At 45.9% G+C, this 15553-nt stretch overlaps 1 protein-coding gene across 3 annotated transcripts; it reads right to left on the reverse strand.

The window, feature by feature from the left end:
- Nucleotides 1-898: 898 nt before the first annotated feature.
- On the reverse strand, nt 899-14287 carry PGGHG (protein-glucosylgalactosylhydroxylysine glucosidase). Of its 3 annotated transcripts, none has more exons than XM_081875462.1 (14): nt 14144-14287; nt 11962-12227; nt 11099-11309; nt 10032-10467; nt 8929-9048; nt 8284-8415; nt 7801-7912; nt 6830-6902; nt 5562-5698; nt 3892-4025; nt 3647-3742; nt 3443-3540; nt 1627-1841; nt 899-1169 (listed from the first exon to the last, which is right to left on the reverse strand). In XM_081875462.1, exons 2-14 carry the CDS (start codon nt 12206-12208, stop codon nt 1111-1113), a joined length of 2070 nt encoding a protein of 689 aa, XP_081731588.1. In that variant the 5' UTR covers nt 12209-12227; nt 14144-14287; the 3' UTR covers nt 899-1110. The 3 variants fall into 3 exon arrangements, with proteins under 3 accessions (XP_081731588.1, XP_081731589.1, XP_081731590.1); XM_081875463.1 differs by lacking the exon at nt 14144-14287 and adding an exon at nt 13613-13628; XM_081875464.1 differs by lacking the exons at nt 1627-1841; nt 14144-14287 and having other exon boundaries at nt 11962-12236.
- Nucleotides 14288-15553: the final 1266 nt, after the last annotated feature.

The raw sequence follows: 15553 nt of genomic DNA on the forward strand, positions 1-15553 counted from the left end.
CAGCGTCGAGGGGTTCAGTTCTGGTCTGAAGAAAGACTACTACTGACTTGCAGTTTTATTTATTTATTTCATAAAATGTATATACCACTTGACTGTCAAAAAATTCTAAAAGTGGTTTACACTCCCCCATATATAGGGGGAAATTGTGTACACTTGAAAACGCGGGCAGCATTAAGATAAATTCAACAGTGTAAATAAGTTTTGATAGATGTAATAATGGAATACTGAATGGTTTAGTTTATGTAAAATATGCAGGGATCTATGTTATGCAAGGACGCGGGTGGCGCTGTGGGTTAAACCACAGAGCCTAGGACTTGCCGATCAGAAGGTTGGCAGTTCGAATCCCCGTGACAGAGTGAGCTCCCGTTGCTTGGTCCCTGCTCCTGCCAACCTAGCAGTTCGAAAGCACGTCAAAGTGCAAGTAGATAAATAGGTACTGCTCCGGCGGGAAGGTAAATGGCGTTTCCGTGCGCTGCTCTGGTTCGCCAGAAGCAGCTTAGTCATGCTGGCCACATGACCCGGAAGCTGTACGCCGGCTCCCTTGGCCAATAAAGCGAGATGAGCGCCGCAACCCCAGAGTTGGTCACGACTGGACCTAATGGTCAGGGGTCCCTTTATGCTATGCAAAATGAACCATGGAAAGAGAAGGAGGGACGTCATTGATACATTTTAGAATATTCATTTAAACAACCTTAAAGTAAAACAGAAAATTTAATAAAAATTATAGGGGGGGGGAATAAGTGGTTTACACTCTCCCCTCCCCTCCCCCAGGAAAGTTTTTGGGATTTCTTCAGACTGGCTGCTCGCCCCTCCCTCCACAAAAAAGAATGAAAAATAAGCTCTTTTCCTTTTCTCTCCATTGCTGTCCGGGAAGGAAGCTACATCTCTAAGGTAGTCAGTGGTGGTGGGTGGGTGGGAATTTCAGCTCCCACTTCAGCAGGTTGGTTATATACACAATGAATGCAGTCAAGAACTCAAGATTCAGGCTCTTCAGTATTGCTGCATGCTAACATGAACCAAAAAGCCTCTAAGATACTACTGGCTGGCTGCTACGGTTGCAAAGGCCTGGTAGTTTTTTCATACTTGTCATAGAATCAAAACAAGCTGGCTTTAAATTGTCTCAACCTTCTGTATCCAGCCTGCGGCTGCAGGGAAAGAGATACTCTGTCCTGAAATAGAACAGAAAGCACACAAGCTGTAAAGGTGGCCATCCAAACATCCTATATAGATGCTGCAGAGGATCAACAGGTCTCCTGAGGTAACAACTTATTCCACCTATATTTAGCTCGTCTTAGGGCGTAAATATTTAGGGAAGTGGATCCAATAGGTTGGTTGCAGCTTGGACAGGAGGCATTTCTTAAAACCACCACCAAGGTGGTGAACCCTTTCCTCGCCATCTTTGCTATATACCAAGGGTGGTGTTCAACTAGGTTTTCCTCAGAGTAGGCCCACTTAAACAAAGGAACATGACTACACCAGGCCCATTAATTTCAATGGGTCTACTCTAGTTCAGTACCAACCCAAGAATATACCTCAATTTGTTAAAACATTCAGCTAAGTGGGAGGGGATCTCCCTGTCAGCAACAGGAAACCTTGATAATACAGCTGTAGGAGATGATGCTGTACCTTCATTTAAGGGAAGATGCTCGCCCGTTCCTGCCAGCACAGCCTCCAGACCAGGTGGCTGTAGGACAGAAGAGGCCTGTGCCACTCGGATGGTGACATCTTCTTTGGTAAGGGTGAAATCCAGCTTGCTTCCTAAGTAGCACACGCCGGTGATCTTTAGTTTCTTTATGTCATCTGGACAGATGGGGTCAAACTTCAGGTGCTTCTTGGTGATCCTAAAGGAAGTAGAGGAAGACTTCATGTTGGAAAGTCAAGAAGGCACTCTACTTCTTTTCCCTCTCACTTTCCACACCCCACATTCACAATGGGCTGGACAGCTTAGTATGGTTCCTGCCAGTTGTGTGGGCTGGCAGAGATCAGAAGCAGCCATCAAAGATGGACTGTGGCAATTAGAACCCACCTGGGAACCATCTGGCGGTGCCCCAGCAAAGCGACCACAGAGATTCCCCCCCCCCCATCTCCTTCTGTTGATTTTGCTTCTATAAATATTAATCTTCATTTTGACAATTGCCTTCTGCCTTTTTAATACCAGCATTCTAACTGTGACAAATCAATATAAGTAGAAATCTATATATACTTTATCAACACAATGCTGATTATGCAAAAGCACTGAGGCTCCCAGGCATAGCTGAAGGCGCCTGAGGACAGACCAAGAAATACCCTTAGGAGGGCATTTTCCCACTTCCTCTCAAAACCGGACCTGATTTGAGTACTTCAGCCATTTCCTGTTCTTCCTTAACCTAGAGGCAGCTTCGTGGTTATTTTTATCTGAGTGCCGAGAGGCTCTATCCCACTTCAGTATTGACTCAAACTTTGTTAGGACAAGCTTTGTGGCTGCAACTAAGTTTCCCACACATGTTGATTGCAAATAAACCATCTCACTGGGAAAAAAACAAAAAACAAAACAAGAACGCCTCTGCTATTCCTCCCACCCTAGGCCAGCCAAACTTAAATCACACTAGTCCAGAGATAAAAGCCCTTCCTTCTAATAACATCTCTCCACTGGAACTGTTTGCTTGTGTTGCCCTGAAATTTCGGTGATGCACCCACAATACTTTCCTCAGTATGAAGATCAGATTGGGGACAAATCAGGAGGAAACTGGATTACTTCAATCTCAGAGCCAGGGGATATACAGGCTTTACTGGGGCAGGCCAGAGAGTGACTCGCCATGGACCAATCAGGGAGGAGTAACCATTTAAAACCAGCCCCCCATCCCTATTTGTAGCTCTTTATCAAGTTGCAATCACTCCCCAGTCTTTCAGTCATCCAACAGGGTGGCAGGGACAGAAGGGATGGGGATTCATCTTTCCTGACTCCAACAAGTCATTACAGAGACAACAGGTGGAACCTGCAGCTCACATGTGATTCAGTTTCCTGATGTAGTGAGCACCTCTTTGATAGGAGCTGCCATCCTTTTTATTCCAATGGACTTCAGGATTGTGCACATTCAGCAGCATAGCTTAGGTGCCCAGTGCGGTACGCATGGGGGGTGGGGCAGGGCATGCCAGAGTCCCACTGGCCGAACCCCATTCTGCTCTGGAGCCCTGCAGGCCCATGTTGCTTTTTTGAGCAGCACACAGCCTGCCGGGAGTCTGCCCATCGCCTCCCCCTCAGCTGTAGCGCAGCTGAGTAGGAGGTGGCAGGCAGCGTGGAACCTGCAGGCGCCCGAGCCACTGCGTCACTCCCATGGGAGACATGTGGCTCTGGTGCAGTTAAGTGCCACCCCCCACGGTGTGGCACCCAGTGTCCCCTTCTCCTCCCGTCCCCTAGCTATGCCTCTGTGCACATTAAAATTATTGTTAATACAGTTTGCACCTGAATCCAGTGTATCCATAAACGATAGCCTGCAGAAATCCACTCATCCCTGTAAGGAAGTTCACAGCTCCTGATCCATCAGGGTTCTCCACCCAGATCTGAGAGAGTCAGAGAAAAATATTTTTTTCAAGGATGTTGTGTGGAAAGGGTACCTACAGGGATCAAATTTTAAGAGGGGGGTTGGGAAGGTTTGACCTGCCTGACCTTGAATGGCTCAGTGATGTTGCTGAAACATTTGCTCAGCTGCTGTTGGGCTCTTCCGGTCTCCTTCAGCTCCAACCAGCCAATAGCAAACATGCTCTGATGGAGAAAAGGAACCAACGCCGTTACCAGTGAGGACCACCACAGACAGCCTCATTCAGATAAATTCATTTCAGCAGCAAACCCATGGAAGACCTCGCACTGAAACCGTTTGAGGTTTCCATCCTTTTCAAGACAAGGTTTTTTACCCAGGTCATGGCTGGCCCCTGAGGGTCAGTCACTGGCTCATACATCTCTAGGTCATTCCTTCTGACTTCTGGGTCCATGGGATACATGACAGGGAATCCAAGCAGGACAACATCAGCCTGTTTCACTTGCTCACCTGAGGAAAGAACAAGCAGCAAGATACACATGTGACCCTGGCCCATGTGCCTTATGGCGAAATGAACCAGAAACGCAGTTGCCAGATTACCTTGGGTGACACATAGCCTGTAATTTTCTGGTTAACAAGGAGGTATGATGAACAGCAGGCAAAAATTCTGCACTTGCAGCTCTCCCACAATGCATTTTGTACTGGCTGTGCAGCAATTAAAAGGGCCTAGGAGCCCTGCCAGCAACCATTTTCTAGCAGCCCTAAAAGACAGCTAGCAGGTATTTTTTAGTCATCACCCTACAAAGGTGAGATCATGGTACAGTGATTATGCGAGAAAGCCATCCTTCAGCAATACATTCTCTATGAGACAGTAAGTGGCTCATCACAGCTTGATATTGCTTTATATAATAACAGCTTTTCAACTTAAGAATATTAGGCAGTGCTGGCCTGAGATGCCTCTGTGGGCAAAATGCCCTGATACAGCTCCCCCTCACATATCCCGGACCCTACCTCTACCCCTGTGCACCGACACAACTGTACCCTTACCTAAGGCTGCACCTGTGCTGCTGCCATGATACAGCGGTGAGGGCGAAGCGGGCGCAACAGCTAGGACAACAGTGCGGGAAGCCCCAATGGGGCTGGCTGTGATGCCATGATGTCATTTGGATCTGTCACCTGGGGCAAATGGTTCCACCTTGCCTCATAATAGTTGTGTGTGCAAACCAGTTGCACTCAGGGGGCAAGACAAGTACCTTCAAGGTGGAAAAACTGGATTTGGAGGATGTGTGAGGGAGGATGCATGTTCCCCAAGATGAATTCTCTTACCCCCACCCCTTGTGTTACTTGAAACTGCTGTGTGTGTGTGTGTGTGTGTGTGTGTGTGTGTGTGTGTGTTTGTGCAGACTAACAGACTCCTCAGGGAGGAAACTGGATTTCAGGACGTGCCTTCCAAGGTCAATTCCCTTCCTTCCCCCTCATCTTCCAAATTGTGGAAAGACTCAGGAGGCGGTGTGTCTCCTCTGAACGCAGGAAACTCCACTTCTGCTGCCAAATGTAATGTCAACTTTGGCAGTGGAGGGTTTATGCTTCTCTGCTGTTCCCTGCTGCCAGTGTTCTGGGGTGGCATGAGGGCAGTGTGCATGGAGCACAAGAGACTGCAGTGCCAGAGCCATGTAAAGGTCCCAGGTTTGATCCCTGGCAAACCCAGGCAGGGCTGGGAGGGACTCCTGCCTCAAACCTTGGAGAGACAGTGCTGGTCACAATACACAATACTGAGCTAGGTATAAAAAAGCTTCCTGTGTTCCTTGCCTCAGACTCTGCTACTCTGAGGTTTTGTGGGGCGCTAGGGTCTAAATACACTGGGGGCTCTCTCTGGTATGTGGGAAATCACTCCTATCCTCTGCCCATTTTGGTGCCCCACACTTTTGCACACAGAAACCCATTTTACTAGCAAGGCAAGTGACACTGATGTGAAGACTTTGACCTGCACAACTGTTATAAAGGGTTAGGGCCCACCACACACTCCCTTGCCATGAACTGACTCACCTGGGCAGTACCCATCATACTCTGGGTGGTAATTCCTGCTTTTATCAAAAGGTACTTTAATTTTCTTCCGAACTTTCTCCCACTCTTCAGGGATTGGAATATGCAACTGAGACCCCAAGTCAACTGCAAAATTCAAGCTGGAAAGCAGCAAAGAAAAAGGTTTTTTAAAAAAGCTTTACAAAAAAAGTGAAGAAGGAAAGAAAGAGTTGGGCTAACAGGGCAAGGCTGAGAGTTACAAAGTGGGAAGCTTTAAGGTGCTTCTGGACTGCTGCAATTTTTGTGTGGGATTCAGTCACTTAGTGGCAAATTCATGTTGCACAATTAAAGATGACTTGGAGGTCTTGCACAACAAGCCCACTTCCTCCCCCAAACTGAAATTGTGGCAGAAAGGAAAGTCATGGGGAAACGTATTGGAAAGTGTAGGGGTAATGGCGCTTGATACGAGGTTTTGTAAACTCCCCACAAACTAATCTGATTGAACGTTCAATGAATAGCCCATGTCATCTGAGCTCCCTACAAGTTTTCCGCAAACAAATCAGGATGAGTGTGGAAGCAACCTCCATGTTTTAAAAGGCATCAATCAAGCTGTCAAAACCTAGAGTAAAGGGACCATGAAGGAAAATGGTGGCGGGGAAACAGGAAATGCAAATGGCCAGCCTAGCTCACATATCACACCATGGCTGAGCACTACTGTTCAGGCTCTGTGAGAGGAGACTGTGGCCGGCTGGTTTGCTGCTGTGCCACACTGAGCTAACCCATAGTTAAGCTTTTTAATGAAACATAGAGTCAAGTTGTTCCACTTCTTCCTGCAGCTAAACCAATCATTTAGAGCTGAGCTGTCCTTTAGGCAATAATCATTATTGGAGGTAGGAATCAGTACTGATGGTTAATTCTGTAAAGAGATTTTGTTTTGTGTTGTTTGGTCTAATTTGAAGATCTTGCTGAATTATTAATTTATTATAACAATTATTTCATTGTTGTTTTATCCCCTGCATCTTCTTCTATTCTGCTGCTACCTTATGCAGTGAATTTTATGACCTTTCTTAATTTTATGGTCAAGCAGCCTGCTATTTGGCAGAAAGGTGGTACAAACCTTTTGAAAATAACTTTTAATTAATCAATTAATTTATGGATTCCTTTGCCTGTATCCAACACCCAAACATGAAGAAGAAGAAGAAGAAGAAGAAGAAGAAGAAGAAGAAGAAGAAGAAGGGCAGAAACCGGAAGAGCATAGAGAGAAAATGTCATCAATTCTGCAAGTCCCTTACCTCCTCTGGGCAATGACATTGGTATAAACAGAGTTATCTACAGCACAGTGATATTCATCGGGGGGCAGGACACCTAGAAGAAGGCAGAACATGGAAGCACTTCCTGGATTTTTTGAAAATTCAGAATGAGCCCAAGTCAAGAAAAGTCAGATTCCAGGGGCCAAACAATGGTGCAGGTTAAGTCTATTGTGCATATACTTGCCTATTTTGCACTTTTTGCATATATCTGCTGTTAGGTATGGGATGCGGCACGGAGTCATGCAGATAACTAAGCCCCACTTGGTCAGCACTGGAACACGGCAAGCTGCTTTATATTGAATCAGATGGTGGCTCCAGCTGGCTCTATATTGTCTGCTCTACAATGGCTGGGAATGACTCTCCAAGGTTTCAGAAGCAAAGGTCTCTCCTTGCCCTACCTGGAAATGCTGGGGATTGGAGCTGGGACCTTCTGCATGCCATGCAGGGGCTCTACCCCTGAGCTACAGTCCTTCCCTTCTATAGCCCCTCTGAGATTTTAGCAGTCACTGCAAACATAGTTCCAAGAGCCTAGAGATGTGCCTTAGAGAAAGGGCATGCACACGGGCATGGATAATGTCCTGGTCGAAGCTCCTGCACAAGCACATTCACTGCATTTTGGACACAGACGGACAAACTGTTTCGTCCCAGCATTGAGTTGGTGGTGGGGAACCTGTTCTTCCAGTTTGCACATGTGAAGAAGGGCAGGGCTGAGGGCTGACAGGTTGGTCCTTGTGACATACACAGAGCCATCTCTCCTGCTTCCCCAGACTTGTGTCTGGTTTTCCCTCAGAGGATTAAGGAAAGAGGCCAGAAAACCAAACGCAAATCACTTTGCATCTGAATGAGAAGTGTAATAGTAGTAGATTGCAGGCAGCTCAAAAGGCAGCACAGGAAATGCAAAAGTCGGTGTATGTCTTTTCAGTGAAGGAGGAGTCCCCCTTGCGCATATTTACCAGGGATGTGGTAGCTCTGGTCTTCTGGGTTCCACACCACCCGGCTGCACCAGTACTGAGCCACAGCATGGACCACCTCCCAGCCTCCTGCCTGATGGAAGAGCTCCAGGTCCTACAAGAAGACAGGAAAGAGGGGCTCAGAGGGCCACTGAGCTCCACGTTTCCATCCTAGAACAGGATAACATCAGCTGGGTAGCTCAGTTGGTTAGCGCTTGGTGCTGATGATGCCAAGGTTGCAGGTTTGATCCCCACAGAGGCCAGCTGCATATTCCTGCATTGCAGGGGGTTGATCCCTTCCAGCTCTATGATTCTGTGAACATGGTTCAGGGGGAATGAGAGGTAAATATCAGGTGCATTAATTGGAAAGAGGAATACGACACTGTCTTCAGAGATGAAGCTCTCTCAGTTTCAAAAGCAGATGCCTGAGGCTAGAGTTTTATTCATTTACCGACAATGCCATACAATATGCCCCACACTTAGTACCTGAGTGATGTAGTAATACTGCTCAAATGCCAGCAAAACATCTCCATTGATGTGGATTTCCTCGTTTCCATAAACCTCCTCAGGGCAGACCTCTCGGCCTGTTGCTGCACTCTCCCAGGGGAACTTTGCACCCTGCCACAATCAAATCAAGTAGCGCTCAAAAGAGATGATAATTCAAATGGTGATTCTCTATTTCTGTGGGCGATTTCAAACCCAGGACCACCTTGCACATTAGCTGCTGTTGAAAGTCATGTGTACTAGAGACTGATCGTGACCCGCTTTGTATAATCCATTTGAAACAAATCAGAATGGTCCCATCTGCACTATACATTTAAATCAGAATCGTACCACAGCCATGGCTTCTCCCAAAGAGCCCTGGGAACTTTAGCAAAGAGCTACAATTCCCAGTGTGGTTTACTAATCATTCCTCTTCCCATGGGAACAAAACGCCATACCCAGGATTATTTTCTTACTAGCTGCATTGTGCAGTGTGGATGGGAAGCAGTGGGATATTATCAAATATGATGAGCGGGGAAAAATAAGAGTGCATGCACCCTCATGGGTCGATCTCTCTCCATCTCTCTTTTTAGACCTGAGCAATCCCTTTGTCAGGTAAGGTCCCCATTCTGTTCCTATTGCTCCTACCTTGTATCCTTGCTCCTGTGCGTTGCACAGAGCTCCTCCTAGTGTTCGAATCCGGTATTTCAGGATAGCAGAAGCTGCTTCCGGATAGAAAAGCAAGATGTTTGGGTACATCCAGGTATCCTGAGTTTAACGACAACATCACACATTATTATTAGATGGAGAAGCTCATAATCCTTCTAGCTCACCACCACTAGCCTGGTCATAAAATCTGTATGTTGATTCTGCTTGGCAGGGAGTTGGACTCGATGGCCCTTGTGGTCTCTTCCAACTCTATGATTCTATGATTCTATGATTCTTCCTGAAGCTTTTAATGATGTAGGATAGTGGAAGCCCACATAAGATGCTCTCTTACAATGTCTAGAGAGCCACAGGTTCCTTGCCCCTAGATTAGGGGATAGTGCCCATGTCTGACTTTTTAGAGAGGTATATGCTACAGATTTTCCCTTCCATGGCTTAAAAAAAAATACATGTTAGTTCAGTGGGGTGTATACAAGATAGTGTTCAAGAGCTAAAAACAGGTAACCTCTGGGATTTGTGAAAGGCTGACACCTACATACGTTTTAATACAGGCCGATCTTTTTACTCGAAGTCTATGTCCTTTTTCTTTGGTTTTCTTGAAGGGTTACCTCTAGTCTAGGAACCCCTTTAAATTTCTCCGACCTATTGTTCCAGTTTCATTATCTGGCATCTTTAGTTTAAAAGATCTCAGTCTTCAGGACTGGAAAAATCTCTCTCTGCCTAATATCTTGGAGACACTGGGTTAGATAAGACTTATAGTCCGACTCAGTTTCCTTGATTTTGAACAAGTCTTTCATGATCACTCACCACAAACTGTGTATATAACAAGACAATACTTCATTCTGGAGCTAGTTACACAAAACTTAAATAATATAGCACACAGGGAGAAAATCCTGTGGAATTCATGCCACCTCCTGTTCTTTATCTCTCAAAATTATATACTCTGGAAAGCCAATATTTGCCCAAGCAACCAAAGAATAAGCTCAGGGGCTATGTCTTCCCTACTGGCATCTCCTGATTTCTGCACTTCATCACATCTGTACAGAGATGGGAAACTGGAGACACAGTAGTGCCTTTTGGATCACCTGGTCCCAGAAGACATGGCCCCAGTAATCTTCACCTGAGGTCCCATTAGAAAGGCCTCCAGGGCTAATTCCGGAGAATGGGAAGTCAGAAGAACCCAGGGGAGGAATGGCACTCAGCAGGTAATAGAGGCATCCATAAACAGCCTGGCTCAGTGAAAGAGGTCCCTCAACTTCCACACAGCATCCTTTCCAGAGGGCTGTCCACGCCTGGACGTGAGACACATATAATGAATGAGAGACAATCAGTGACATTCCTTCACTAAAGCTCCTTTTCACGTCCTCTTCACTCTCTGCCACGGCTGTGAGGAACTCCCAGGTCTTTTCCTTCTCCTCCTCAGGGAGGGTCACTGCTTGTAGCACTGGGGTCCAGATCATGTGTACAGTAGGCTGAGGGCCACTCTCCACCTCAGGGACCAAAGTCTTTCCATAGATGTAGCTAGAGGGGAGAGGGAGAGAAAAGCTGCAGGAAGGAAGACCTTATGGTTCTTTCATCAGATCAGAGAATCACACAAGGAATTCAAACCCCATCTCTAACTCTACCGTTAATCCTACCACTGGTTTCCTAGCTCCCATCCACATCCTGCGCAAAATCTTTGTCCTTCTTACTTTTCAAACTCTCCGTATCTTTGCCCTACCTCCAAGGCAGATATTTTGGACTACAACTCTTTTGGACTACAACTCTCATCCTAAGAACATAAAAATATATCAAGATATACATGGTAGATCTTCTCCCCCATTAATCTGCCAACATCTTTTGAATGGGGCTGCCATTGTTCCTTGGGCTTGCCTGTATTCAAACACAGGGACATAAGAAGTTGCCTTCAGGAACGCAGATCATTGTTCCATCTAGTTTGGCATTGTTTCAGGCAGAAGTCTTTCCAAGGACTCCCTGGAGATGCCAGAGACTGAACCTGGACCTTCTGCATGCAAAGTATGTGCTCTACCACTGAGCTATGGCCTCTCCTCCAAACCACAGGAAGTACTCAGTTCTTTCTGCCACTGTCTTTAAATCTCAGGGGAAGGAGGACAACACAAATCTGACCAAATCTTCTCATGATGATACTCACTGAGCTCCCTGGAAATCTGCCCCTCTGTGCAAGTCCAGGTCTGGACTCTCAGGTGTGAATTGGGTCTGTAGATTGATAATAATGGGTTCGCCTTCAAGTGTTGACCTCTGGATGGTTACGCTGAAGGCCAGAAGGTGAACAAGGGATTGGTGGGCATAGATCCTGTGAGTGGCTGTATAACCCGGAGCCTGGATTGTGTGGATATAGGTCCCTGCAGGAAAAAGGAAAGAAAATGATCCATGTGAATTCAGATTCTTACACTTTTATTTACGTTCAAAAGAAAGCCTAACAACACAAATTTCACACAAGGTCTGTCTGGTTCAAAGTTCACTTTTGGGACAAGAACATCTAAACACAATCTACAACTCTAAAATGATATACTTGGACAAATAATGAGGTTAAAAAAACCCTTTGTTTTGTTATTTACTGAAATAAGAATTATATCAGGCACCCTATGGAATTGAAAAAAAATGTCTAGTAGCAAAAGAAGACAGGAAAACTTCCAGATCTTACAACACATTGTACTGGAAAAATTGATTACATTTGAATCCTAAGTTTCCTCTGGAGTGGTATACTTTGGATTCCATTTAAGCTTTATTTCAAAACTGGTTGATAGACTACAATTAGCTCCCAAAAACTTAGTGAACTTTGTGCTAAGTGGGAATTTAAATCCAGGACATCCTGAGCCCAATACCAGCACACTCTATTCAATGTTCACCTTTGTCTCTTTAAAAGTAAGAGCTTCCTTTTAAAACAATGTCCATGCTCAGTGCAAGCTAAATAACCTAGCCCCATCATTGTGGCACTGCTGTGTTTGCAATGAAAAGCAAGAAAGGAAGGGCAACAACACTGTTGACACTTACCTGTCCTGGTGTCCAATGAGAAAGTCTCGGTCAGGCTGTCCTCAGCAGCCACACTCATTTTGACATTAATAGGGCTGGGAACATCAGCACGATGACAGTCCCCGACTGCTCCATTATACACCCCGTTTACATGCAAGATGTCCCTGTAGACACGAGTGCCCAGGTAGGCGTTGGTCACCGTGGCAAGGAGACGGGGGTCAGAGGGCAAAGTGCCAGAGGTGAACACAGCAGGATCTTCCTCTGCCATGGCAACATACCACAGGCAGCTGAAAACACAGTGAATATTTCATCAGATGAGAAATGTTACGTGTGTAATCACAATACTCAGCACTAAGGCACGCAAAATGAAATGTAAGCTCGGAGCTGGATGGAGGTGTGAAAAATGTTCTTATACGGAAGGGAAAACATTGTATTGCTGTGCTTAGGCTGACCAGGCAGAGAGGAGGACAGGGATTTTCTCTGATAATAATTTTGAAAATTGGAACTCTTCTCATCCCTTCAGGACAAGATGGACCTGCTCAAATTCTCTCTTCTATGCAGTTTTAACAGAGAGAGGAATCCTGGCCTCTTTGGCATCTGGCTGTCCACTGAAGGATCAGAGAACACTGCCCTGCGACTCCAGTCTCAGTCTCCCACTCAGCCACAGGAAGCGAAGGCTGTAAGAATCGTGGTCATGCCCAAGGACCTGAATGTCCTTCCTCCTTTAACTGGCAAGATTATCTCTTACAAAGATGAAACCAAAAGGAGAGGACTGGTCTTTCCCTCACTTTCCATAGGTCAGAAAAAAAAGGTTCCTGCTCATGCACATATGAAAATTTTCAAAGACTGGATGCTAATGCAAAAACCTGTTTTTAAGAGTCATATTTGCAACAAGATATGTTCCATTGCAGCAGTCTGACCATGTAAGAACTCGGGGCATATGCAGGATTTTTTTCCAAGAGAGATGGAGCAAAGTACAAAATGTACATAGATACATAACTAGTGCCAAAGGACAGGTCTATCATTTCTGGTAGATCTGGTGACTGAGTGGTGGTGAGGCCTGGGGACCACATCTACTAAGCTGAGTAGTAACTGCCTTTGAGGAACTAATATACCATAGTTCTTCCATTCTGTTATTTTTCAATGGGCAGATTTACTGATCACTGCAGACTTGCTGCTTTGACAATATTTTTCCACCACAGCTGAAACGCTTCAGTTTTTCCCCTGGCTCCCTTTGCCCTGCGCACGCTTAATTCATTGCACTGCTGCTCCAAGTAACACCACAGTCCCCTCGCATTTCCCCTTTTAAAAACAGAAGAAAACATGGGAAGAATACACTGCAGGGCTGCCACTCCCTACTGCAGCGCCCAGCAAAATGGGTATATCACTGGTCTGCTCATAAGGCTAGTGTACTGTCTGTTCTCCCAGGAATATTATCTTTGTTATTACAGGGTGAGTCCTTTGAAAGAGGCCCCGTGGATACAGAGTACACATGTTCCACGGGCCTCTTTTAAAAGACTCATCCTGTATTAGCATGGCAATTTTACAAGAAGAAAATCACATGTATGGAAAATAAGCCCAGAGGTCGAAAGCTCAATCACAGGCACAATCTACGGTATTTCTGACTTTCCCCCATGGAACAGCAATCACTCCCCTATCCAGAAACACTCACTCCAAAAGGTCAGCGAGCGGATGTGGGGGGGGGGGCGCTCAAAAAATTAACCAGGAAGTTTCTACTCCACCTTTCTTTTGGTTAATTGGCTAGCTCAGATTTCTCATTGTTACGACTTCATTCATTGGCTACACACAGTGAAAGGCGGGAGCAAGGTTAGTTTCTTACAAAAACAAACCTCCCATCTCAAATGTCACAAGGTTTGCTGCGATTATTAATGAAAAGCTGCTTCCCCTCTCTCCACTGCCATGCTGGCAGTTTGGGAAAACTCCGCTTCTCTCACTCAACAGGTATAACAACACTTTCCTGGCGATTTTCCTGCAAAAAGGCTCCCTCTGCTCGTTCGCGCTGAGGATCGAGCAAAACACGCACATGCGACATAGTCATTTAACCACCTTAATGGAGGTGTTAAGCAATCCCATAAATGTCTACTCAGAAGTAAGTGCCATTGAGTGAGCGGGCTGACTAGTCCCAAGTAAGTGCAAGCACACTTACCTTGGAGTAAGCCCCACTTGGATCAATGGCACTTACCGCGCTAAAAGACGTGGCGAACTGGAGGTCAGTTCATACTACAGTACAGGCAAAGAGGGAACGGATGAGTTGCCTCGGGAAAACAATGGTTGGGTCTTGCCTTGAATCAGGTACAGCAGCTGAGAGCCGGACAGTCCTCCGGATTGCTGCTGGAGGTGGAGCCGCCGGAGGACGACGGGGGCGGGGAGATCGCAGAAGAGGGATCCTGGAAGCCCAGGAGGGAGGAGAAGGAAATACGTTTAACTTTTAAAAAAGCAATAACAACTTCCAGCCGGAGATAATTAACTTCGCGTGTGTCCTATAATATTGTAATCTGAGCAAGGGAAACATAGCAGGGTACACAGGGTACACAGATTGCGCCGAAAAATATTTAATTATCTGGTTAATCACTTTTTCGCACGGAGAGGAAATTTCCCGCTTGGTGTCCTGCGAGTCAGTCAGCAAAGAGATCAAGGGAGAAGCTCAGCAAACAATAAAGAGCGAAAAAACACAGCAAAAGGCAAGGAAACCAGGAGTTCCAGAGCAAAGAAACATATGCAACGGGGAAATTCCCGTGAAATAAAAGTTTCATTCCCTTCACACCTGGGGCTGCCTACAGACTATACATTTGAAGCACATCCTTCCGGATCCTGGGAACTGTAGTTTACTACTCCCATATATTGTATGTATTGTACATTGTTCCCAGCACCCACAACAAACTACAGTTCACATGGTTTTTTGGTGTGTGAGATTTAAGGGGGGGAGGAACCTGGGTCTTTCTGGATGAATCTTCTGGTACCATCAAGATCTACCTTGGGATCTGCTGCCCCTGTGGATCCTGCCACCTGAGGCAGTCGCCTCACCTTGCCATATGAGTGGGCCGGCCCTGGCACCATGATACAAGTTTTTGTGGCGGGTAGGTGGACTAGAGTCCACATTATGCTTTAGTAAACATGTTAGTGAATAAGTTACCACAGGACTCTTGGTTGTTAGTACTGCAGTGGGTCTGGGAAATGGGTGGAAAAGGGACAAAAAGAGGGAAAAAACTCTTTTCGTTTTGAAAATGAATGTCCTTCTTTTGTGCCTGCAGCACACTATTTGCCTCCAGGTCAACTTACCTTCGCTGTCCTTTGCTGCAGGAAGGTGAGTCCAGCAAACATCTTGTCTATTCTGTCTGGTAGATCAGTTTCTGTGGTGCCTCTAGTGATGTGATGCCAATTTTTAGGGGTCTCTCTTCCTGGACTACTTTTAAAACCATCGGCTTGGGAAATGTTTAAGGGCAATGGAATACACAGTAAGCCTGCAACTTATGAATCTTTAATTTGTACTCATTCTTCTTTACATGCTTGGCATTAAACCCCCCCCCAAAAAACCAGAAATTTAAAAGGGGGCAGGCACCCAGGAAAAAAGACTTTGGCAATCCCGCCTGCC

Source organism: Podarcis erhardii (assembly GCF_964252035.2).
Source record: "Podarcis erhardii genome assembly, chromosome: 1".
Classification (NCBI taxonomy): domain Eukaryota; kingdom Metazoa; phylum Chordata; class Lepidosauria; order Squamata; family Lacertidae; genus Podarcis; species Podarcis erhardii.

What these genes read in the sequence shown, in the direction of transcription:
- PGGHG (XM_081875462.1), bottom strand. Translation starts at nt 12,208, where the DNA reads ATGGCAGAGGAAGATCCTGCTGTGTTCACCTCTGGCACTTTGCCCTCT. An exon ending in AATGTCATTGCCCAGAGGAG is followed by an intron (nt 5,699 to 6,829) that starts GTAAGGGACTTG and finishes GCTGCTTTCCAG; the next exon opens with CTTGAATTTTGCAGTTGACT. An exon ending in GCATCTTCCCTTAAATGAAG is followed by an intron (nt 1,170 to 1,626) that starts GTACAGCATCAT and finishes GTTCTATTTCAG; the next exon opens with GACAGAGTATCTCTTTCCCT.